At 34.2% G+C, this 10,522-nt stretch overlaps 1 protein-coding gene across 1 annotated transcript in view; it reads right to left on the bottom strand.

Moving 5' to 3' along the window:
• Positions 1 to 429: 429 nt before the first annotated feature.
• LOC105619673 (CCR4-NOT transcription complex subunit 6-like) overlaps positions 430 to 10,522 on the bottom strand; it is a 20,135-nt gene continuing 10,042 nt past the window's right edge. Inside the window, exon 3 of the mRNA XM_012201192.1 lies at positions 430 to 551. Within this exon, the coding sequence (XP_012056582.1) occupies positions 430 to 551 (122 nt within the window). The remainder of the gene's footprint in view (positions 552 to 10,522) is intronic.

Below are 10,522 nucleotides of genomic sequence, written 5' to 3'. Positions count from 1 at the left end.
CTGTCACGAGGAGGAACAAAGCAAGACTTCAAAAAAGACCGCCGAAGCGAGAGGAACGTTCCAGTGAGAAGAACATAAACGCGCGGCTGCACTGCGCGGGTTTCTCTATCGCACGGTGCGCTGCACCTACATATGTCAGCGTACTTAGTTAACCTGGCTGCTTTCACCGCCGCTCAACGAGTTGTTGCCTGAGTGCTCTCGTAGCACCATACACATCATGCGAGCGCGCGCGAGAATCATGCGCTCGCTTTCGAGCGCCGATATAATGTCGCGATCCTCGAGAACGTTGCCGAGACATAAGGTTTGTTCGCGTCGCATGCTCCAATATGTTGTAATATGCTCCTACCATTGCTCTTACTCATTCTAACGCACTTGATACAGTGAGTAGGAGCTGTGGTAGGAGCTGTGGTTGGAGCTTGCGACGCGAACCTATAGTTCGACATCGAAAGGATATCCTGCGCACAGAGGATCCTCGAAGATGCTCGTTATTTCATTCGGGCGATCACCTGCTTTCATTCCATGATCAAAAAATTCCCGCTGTTCCGACTTATCTAAAAAATTACGAAATTACACGTGAACGATTTTCATGAGAAGGATTTGCGCAACACGCACAGGCGAGAAACCCACCGTGGAAGAGAGGTGCCCGATTTACAGATCGCCTAATAACCTAAGTCACTCTCTCGTACATTCGAAGCCTGGTATTAATTAGATATTAGATTTGCGCAACACAAACGTCAGAAGTCTGTCTATGGATGGAAAGCCGGCGTTTACAAATCCATTGGTAATTTAAGTATTCCCTCTTATCTCTGAAGTCTGAGATTTATAAGATATAATTTAATATAGCTAGTACTACATAAACTCTTTGTAGAAAAACTAGGTTTAATACTTTCTTAGTAGTAGAGTAATTTGTAACAGCTAATTTAGATAACACGTTCTAAACAAGTTTTGAGGTATGAATTTCTTTTATAAATATGTTTTCTTTTAGATGTGATTACTAAACTTAATCGACATAGATAAGATAAACAAGAAAACGATTCATTGCAGGTTTCATTCCTTTTCATATTTTCCATTTAATTTTCTCAATGTTTGTTGTTAACTTTCTCCATATAGTGCGATCATCTAATAATTTTTTCGTAACGTCATCACAAGCGGTTTTTTTGAAGTCGGGATAAATATTTGCACGATGATCTTAACGCGCGAAGAAAAGCACGCGAATAAAAGCGCATGTGAATATTCCGGAAGTCTGTAACGGACACTATATCGAGGAAGCCCATGAATATCGGCACTCATACAGACATAAACAGCTTGTACATATATATACACACACACACACACATACATTCATGTACATACGTGTACATTCGTGCCTTAGTCAGCCACGCGAGCTTCCCCGTATCTCGAAGCGACACGTTTCGAGTTGTTGACTGTCTCCTTCATATTGAAATCACGTAGCGCGGCATCGGAAGGCGCTTGCTTTCGGTACCGTAGAATCGATGGCACGACGTACCTCTATATATATATGTATGACAACACAACAGCTACGCGGCAGATGCCATGCCTTGGTGCGTTGGTGCTGATATTCTCCCGTCAATGGCGCCGACTTGCTTTTACCGACGCACCGAAGACGACATGAACAGACGTATGCGACCTGCCAGAATCGAGGTAAATAGCCCCGTTTCGCAAGTGACTTCGATTATAATATCGTAAGGAGATATCATAAAACACGATAACGCTGACTGAAACAATGACGTGCTACAATGTCTCAAGATAAGGTCAAGCGTCGTCGACGCGCTCGAAAAAATTTAAAAAAGACTTTATTGCCCTACTACTCGAGGCAGAAAGAGTAGTATTACATTAACCTATTAACTAAAGTTATAAAGGATGTACTTTATAATATTAGTTGTAAACAAAAATTTAGTCTATATTTCAAATATTTATTTCAATAAAACATATTTTATTAAAAAATGAAATATTTCTAATAGTCCCTATTACAATAACGTTACATTAAATCTCGTCTAAGATTCATCTATTTTTTCTAAAAAATTTCTTCCGTATTATTCTCTATTCTATAACTCTTCCTAACGTTTAATACGTTCCTCTCTAACGCAACTGGAAACAAATCTCGAGTGAAAAAAAGTTCTCGGAAGCCTACCTCACATGCCAACAAGGCGAATCATGAGTCTTTCTTTTTTTAACATATTTATCAATGCCAAGGTCAGGCCAAACCAATATCCGCCAATCCATACACGTACGTCTCACGTTTATTATGCAAGTGAGGCTCTTCTGCATCACGAGGACGACCGAGAACATACTGCGACTTTTATGGTCGACCGCCCTCTGTGTCCCTTTAGTTGGACACGCACGATCTTCCCGCGAATGGAAATTGATTACTTCTTTCCCGAGATTCCTTTCTAACTTTGGTCAAGAACAAAGGATGATATTGCGGTCCGGATTACGCACTGCATCAATACACACGAGACGTGACGGATCAAAAAGCTTTATAATCCATATTACAGCCAGATCTTCTGAGCTCTCTTCCGTTGCAAGATAATCGAAACTTCAAGAAAAGAGGACATGATAAAACACGGTCCTTCGACCCTTCAAATGCGATTTTCGTGACGATATTCCTAATAGCATATCGGTTGGGGAAAGTTCCATATTATCGTTCGACGAAAGTCTTCGTCTTATTTACTCAACTCGTCAAAATTTTCCCAATGGTATCCGTGCTTATTATAATATTCATTTTTTTATAATTCATTCTACATTTTTTATTCGAAGATAAAGATTCGTCTGATCGTATATTTAAGAGATATTCTTGTCACTGCATAGAAGATGAAATAATTTAAACTTGAAGCAAAAAATTAATTATGTACATTGGAGAAATAGAAAAGCATTCAAAGCCAATTCAATTTAAATTAGTGCAAAGCAGGATATACATAAAGTTGAGCAGTTTTAAAATTTCCAGCCAAATTGAAACAATACTTTCTTCTATAAAAATACAGTATTTAACTTTTAGAGAGGGTCTATTTTTTTAAATTCTATAACTTTTTCTTGAAAAGATTTCTATAATTCATTATTTCATTGTATTCATTGCCCTAAAATATAATTGTTTCAGCGCCATTATAGTGGCTTTCCTGTCCTGTAAAGATTAACAATACCTCTGAAACAATCGCAGGTCTAAGGCTGGATTGTTCCACCTAAACTTCAGCTCACTGTCTCACTCTCTTACTCTCTTATGTTCTTACTCTTTTACTCTTTTGTTTATCCAATAATAATAATAAAAATTATCACATAATTTATCTAAAGATGGAACAATCAGCTCTAAGTATAATTATATTTTATATTTAAGAGAAATGCACCCCCGTATTATCTAGACATCCTCATCTCGTATATCGTTCATTCAGGATTAAGTCTATATTCACTGGACGTCACCGATAGTTTCAGTGAACTTAATCAATTAAACGCGCGTGCGACGTGCGTCGAGATTAATCCGACGTCACGCAAGCGTGTCGCTTGATATCCAATAGACATATCAAGTCACGGATAACGGGTGCAGGTCGAATCTCGAATGACCGAACTCGGAAGGCCGGTCACGAATTCGTCGCACGAATCAAGTAACCGAGTGCCCGTTCGCCACTTGTAATTAGTTTTACGGGAATTCGATGCAACAATGCGAACGTGCCACCGACTGCAACTGCGGACGAGCGAGATTCGTTTTGTAACAGAAGAGCAGCGGGGAGAAACGGAACAAGAATGTGTCTCATAAACTTCGTTGCAACACCGACAAATGTCCAGCGAACGAAAAAAGAATACAATAAAACGAGAGAGAAAGACGGGCTAAAAAAAGGGAAATGCGCAAACAGAGCAAAACGGATGAAGCGATATGGCGACATAGTGGAACGAGAATATCTCGTGAGTTTTAACAACGCACAATTTGGCTCTTTTTTTATGCGCGGAGCGCCACCCTCCGTTCGTTAAATGCGAAGCAAATTAACCACGTTCGACGGAGGCAATTTCGATGTAAAAAACGCGCATGCTGATAAGCTAACAAATGAAAATTTTCAAGAATAGTGCGTCGATTAGTTGTGATAAAACCACCTCAAAGTTAGCTCAATACCTACGTTGAAATCTTGTTCTTTTTTGCAAAATAATAAAATTGTTTTAGGTCTTCCGGGAAATTCAAATTCCTGTTAATAATCTCGCATCGATGTAATCATCGCGTACCCGATGAAACTCGATATTATACGTAGTAAATCTCTGATATAAAACATGGATTATACTACGATTAATATTGCAGATGCTCAATCAAGAATATTGCTTGAACAAAATTGAAAATAAGATTAATATTTTGAAATATTAAATTAATTTTTATTAATCAACTAATTAACAGTTCCTAGAAAAAAATATTTCTTACTTTTCTTTAAAAAAAAAAACGTAATATAATCTCCGACAAAAATTAATAGAAAATAACAGTCCATATGCCAATATAAAAGCAATTTCTAGCATACGTTTATTCGCTTTTCAATCGCTATTCAATCAATTCTGCATCGTTCTGGTACGTGTAACTATCAATTTCTACATTTTATACGCACATCAATGAATCACGTATATTGCTGCATTGTATATATAATAGTTATAAAGAAAATGTGACTGTCTTATTTGCAAAAAATCAGAGAGAAAGAAGAAAGAATAATGGAATCCCACTAACGTCTCATATATAATTCCCCGAAACATATCGTGAAATATTCAGCCATAGTCGGTATCCGAATAAATCGAGATCCCCGTTATATTCTCTCGACATCAATTTCGAGGAGACATCGCTGATTAGCGATGGGGCACATTCAGGACACAACACGGTGTGAATAGGGCTTTAAAGTGGCAGGTGAAACCCGGTAAAATCGCGTCGCCGTCTGCGTCACGTCGCGACTGATCGCGACCGGAGCGTTTTAGTGTGAATTATAAATGAGGCAACTCAACACCGACGCTTTCTCGACAGCGATAAGTTCAAGAGCTGCCACGTATCCGTGGCATCGTCCTCATCTAATCGATAATTACGGGTGATGATCCGATCAGATAATCGATCCAGATGCAGTAAGGACGAGCTTCATGATACTCCAACCACTTGCACCGCCGCGCCGTCGTCGTCATCATCGTCGTTGTTATCGTTATTGTTGTCATCGTCATTGTCGTTGTTGTCGTCGTCTTACAAAAGCAACGATGGCACGTCGTCCTGAGAAAACTATCGGCTTTTAGTTAGGAGAGACAACGCGGAAATTAGGATAGAAAGACCTGCCTCTCCGACGCGCTTGGATTGCCGTTCCTCATAACGCAAATACGACGATGCTCTTACCTGCGGTTTTATGTTTCATATAATAACTACAAAAGATATAATAGAGGTGCCAGAGACAAGAGAGAAAGCAGGATACGCGGAGGATTAAGTGTCCTTCTCGATGGAATTTTAAATGAGAGAATGGAAAACTCGCAGTGCCGTAATCTTTTAGTTATAACACGTGAAGATGTTGTTGAAGTTACCGCAATTATGATGCGTATTACTCATTGTCAGTTTTATTACTTCCATATTAATCGCCGTAAAGTGATAATACAAATTAAATTAACACGTGCAAAAAAACTTTAATAAAATATACGTTATTTTTATTACGTTTTTTTTAATTGGACGTCTATTATAAATAAATATTTAGTAAGTATATAAAAGAATAAAATAGAAGAATATGCAAAATAAAACGAAAACGTAGAGTATCAATGCAATGCATAATAATGAAGAATAAAATGGTAATTAAAAAATAAGAGTTTATGTTAAAAAAAATAAAAACTTATATTTTTTTTGGAGTCTCCAATCCTTTGTTTCTCTTTCGAAAGGCGTGAACTACATTCACTTCATTATAATTGCAGAGAGCGTAAAAAGTAGAAACATGACGCTGAGTACATAACGAATATTCAGCGAAGAAAATGTGTTTGTGCGACATCCGATTAATTCGTTATCAAACTCGTCACGCATTTTTATATGTATTCCAAGCAGGAATTATTTCCAATCACGTTTGTCGTACTATGTAGTTTTAGTATACACAGTCCACAAATAACTATTATAATCTAACATCAACCTCCACTTGAAAATATTTGGTACTTAATATTGAATAAATCATCAATTTAAGTTTCAATTGAATAATTATTAAAATATACTTGAAAATAATTATACATTAACACGTAGATTCTGTCTATTTTTTTTAACAATCTTACAATTTAATTTCCAAAAAGTCCTCGCAATTAAAAAATCATTGACACTCGAATGTTTTTACAAAAGCGAAATTTAATTGCAAAATTGAATAAAAAAAATCTTGAGTTATTTTATATAATTAAAATAGATATAGAATTAATTAAAGAATAAAACTCTGTTGCTTCATATAAGAACCTTGAATCTTTAAGTCTTCGAAAAACAAGAACGCAGAATATAGTTTTTATTTTTGTTTTAATAAAAAAAATTATATAAAGAAAGCGTCTCGTCACAAATACAAAAGTGTATATATATTTATGGTCACCGCATCTATTCAACACGCTATTGATATTCGGTATAAGAGATTCCGATTTAGGAGTTGCGATATTCGCGAAGACGTGTCTGTCTCCTTTTGCCTCGTTAGTGTCGCACTGTTGGAAAATTGCGATCGGTAATTCTAGTCGCGTTGTCAACATGCTAGTAACGAAGTTACCGTGTCTCCGGATTCAGCATGTTTCCGGAGGGGGGCTGCCGGACACGAAAACTACTCACAACAATCGACGTCTCTAACAAGATCAGCCTGTATTAATGCAAACAATAGCCGAAGCCCTACTGCAGTGTCTTTTCTTCATAATGAAATTTCGCGCCAGAAAGGTCAAAACAAAGAAAATCTCATTTATATTTTAACTACAGATACTTGCCACACGATTTATTCAGATATAAATAATTTCAAGTCTAAATATTCAAAGGTTAAAAGAAGAATATTTACTGGTACCTGCATTTTTATTTATTCATTTGGAAAATTATCTCTCATAACGTGAAAAGAATAAAAGTTTAATATAAGCAAACTTTTTATCGCATTGAAATAAAAGTTTGTAACGCTACTTTATTTGTTTATGTTTTTTTTAAAATTTTTTAAAAATTTTGGAATTATACTGTTTGGAGTAAAGTTTTAGTTTTAAAAATCTATCCTTTTAATTGGAATACAATGATTTTTAACAAAGTTATGAGCAATCAAAGAATCAAAAAATACTCATTTTATATAATTTACATAATTCAGTAAAAAAATCTTAGAAATATTAAAAAACATGATTTTGTAGGAAAAACTTTAAGCTTTCACGTTAAAAAGTTCAAAATTTTTGTGAGTTTTTTTTAGCACGTGACAGGCTCACAAAGTAAGAACAAAATTTTCCATTCAGTCCAGCTCGTAGTTTCCTAAAAATAACCAAACTTATAGAATTTTAAGAGACGTAATGATCTTTCAAAAGTAGAGATTTCAAATTTTTAAACCGTTTTTTTAAATTTTATTCATTTTTAACTAAGTTACAGCTGCTTAAATTTTGAAATTCAAAGTTATATTACAAAGTTTTATTACAATTCAGTACATATAATATTGTGTCTGTGAAGTTTATTATGAATTTTCAAAAAATAACGATTATTTCCAGCATTTTCCAATTGTTCGATTGTTCTTTCAAAAATAACAAAATGTTCTGCATTTTTAATATCAAAAAATCAAAAATAAAAAAATGTCATGCTAACTTCACAGACACTATAAAATTTGAGTAAAATTTGCATAAAAATATAGTTTAATAAAATAATAAAATTTGAAATTAAATTAAAATTTGTTTCGTTTCTGACAATATAACAATTTAATATGCGTTATTAAGTCATAATTTCAATTACTCTACTTTTATTTTAATGCAGTGTTTTATAACTTTCATAAATTTGTAATTAGTGACAGAAATACGTGTACTATAATATTCTGCTAAATAATTATTCAACACAATCCGCATAAATCCGCGTTATTCCACGAGAATTCAGCCAAGTTGAGAAACGCGCACGATTGAAATTATGGTGACAGACTCTTAGTTTCTCTATACATATAGCGCTCTAGGATCTTTCCGGTCTTCCTAACGCGGATTCAGAAGATGGCGACGGCTATGGAATAGAAAGTAGACGCAATCTCTCCTCGGAACAGTCGGTTATTCTTGGAATACCCCGCAAATTTATGGTACAGCGGCGAGAGGAAACTCTGAGAAGTTTCTCGTCCCGAAACTTATTAATTAATAATCCCGCCTTAAGGACCATGGGATCTCTCGACTGCATTTAACAAGACACTTGGTGTACTCTATCGTGCGATATTTAATGAAGAAGTGCGAGAACGATAATGGGATAAAAGAGATGAATATTCAATAGGATTATAGAAGCATACAATAAAAACATTTTACGTTTGTAATTCAAGTGCAATCGTATTATTGCGAGTAAGATGCAGTAAAGAAGCACATAAAGGCTTATATGTAAAAGTAAACTAAATTTTTTTTTTAGCCAAAATTGAGTATATTAAAAGCAAACAAGAATTTTATATATCACCGCGCGTTATTTCCAATTAAAAGGATGCAATAAAAATATGTTTAGCATTTCTTAAATCAATTTCAAAGTATGAAAAAAATCCTAATGAACTTATCTGTATATGCAAGAAATGTTTTTAAACACAGAGCGCAAATCTAAAAAATAAATATTGTGACTTTCTTATGTGCAATAACAAATACAATAGATGTAACAGCGAAAATAATAATAAAACGTAAAGATAGGCAGAATTCTAACCATTTTCCGACCCGTTCGATTGCGCGCGATTGCTTTTATTACGGCAAGAATGGAGGCGAGTTGAATCGATCGCGCCAAATGAATACTTCATAAAGGTTCTCCAATCGTATTCCATCGCTCGCCGCACTATTAACGGTTACGAGCTCGCGAGCGGTTCCTCTCCACGATCGACTCGGCGGCATTCTGCGAAAGTAACGTCATTAAGACGAAACTTAAGCAGGTCTCGAATTTAAAGAGACTGACTGGTATGCAATTGAGAAAAACCCCCTCATTAAACTTTCCGCTTGGAATAAAAGGTCGGCGAGGGTGGTAACTCGAGGTCGTGGAAGATCGGAAGAATTTAAGAAAAGATCGAGGCGGGCAGAGCAGAAGAAACGGTAATGAGAGAAATTTGGAATAGAGCGAAATTTGAACCTTTCACCTTCCTTATGCAGCAAACAACTAGCACAATTATTGGCGGTTATTGTGGTCATCGATATCCCCATTGAGAACTTGGGTGAATTTCTCGATGCAAATAATTAATGTAAATTATTATACCTGTTATTACCAAACTATCACCACTGTAATAATATGATGAAAATTTAATCAATAATAGTCGAACTAAATTAATTCATGATTTATTTATATAATAAAATAAATTGTTTAATAATAGATAAATCAAGAATATATAACGGTTTCATTATCTAAAGCAATAATTATTTTATTATTAATCCGTCCGTTTCTCATATAGTGCATTTAATTTCAAATGGATTTCTATTAGCTATGATAATATTAATCAAATACATTCGTATCTTTCTATATTTTATACATTTATATGTAAAGATATAAAATAATTAAAAATATAACGAAATTCATGAAAGAAAAAGAAAAACTAATATAAAATGTATCTAAGACATTATCAAATTATTCATAGTTAAAAAACTTTACAATCAACATGATCTTGTTACAAAATAATATGAAATTCTCAATAATGACTAAAGTTATTCCATGTAAATCTACAAATAAGACAAACCCATATTAAATTATCGAATTCCGTAAATAAAAAAAAAGTACATCAAGAAAGAATAAACCAACAAAATTTAATTCATCCAAAAAGAACACAAAGAAGATTAGATATACTTAACATTAAGTAAAAGAAATCAAAAAATGTTTAAACACAAATAGAACAATAGAAAATTATTAATTTTCAGTCAAATTCGAATTTTGGTGCTTATTGACATTCATATCTGAATATACAAATATAATTATCAGTTCTATAGACTGTACACCAATTCGGTTTATCGAACTTGAAATATAATCATAAACTGAAATAATAAAAAATCTCACAATTAAATTAATATTGATTTAATATGATAAATAACACTTATAAGGGAAATTCGGATTTTTTTAAAAATGTTAAACAAAAAAATCGAGATATTCGATTAGAAATATAAAAATCGATTTTATTAAGAAGGTATTACACTTCTAAAATCAAATTGTAGCAGATAAAATATTTTTTTCATTAAATCCTACTATCTATTCTAAATTTATGCAAGTTTCAGATCTTTTCAATTTTACACTTGCTGAATTTCTATTGTTAGCTTCTTAAAAATTTGTCAATAATTTATTACAAAAAATATCACCTCAAATAGAATTCGAATCCGGATCTCCCAAATTCTGTGCGGGTATCCTTCCAATTCGATACTGAGG

This window comes from Atta cephalotes, assembly GCF_000143395.1.
Source record: "Atta cephalotes unplaced genomic scaffold scaffold00022, whole genome shotgun sequence".
In the NCBI taxonomy this organism is placed as follows: domain Eukaryota; kingdom Metazoa; phylum Arthropoda; class Insecta; order Hymenoptera; family Formicidae; genus Atta; species Atta cephalotes.
The sequence above is the reverse complement of the archived record's forward strand: the minus strand, read 5'-3'. Positions and strand labels throughout refer to the sequence as shown.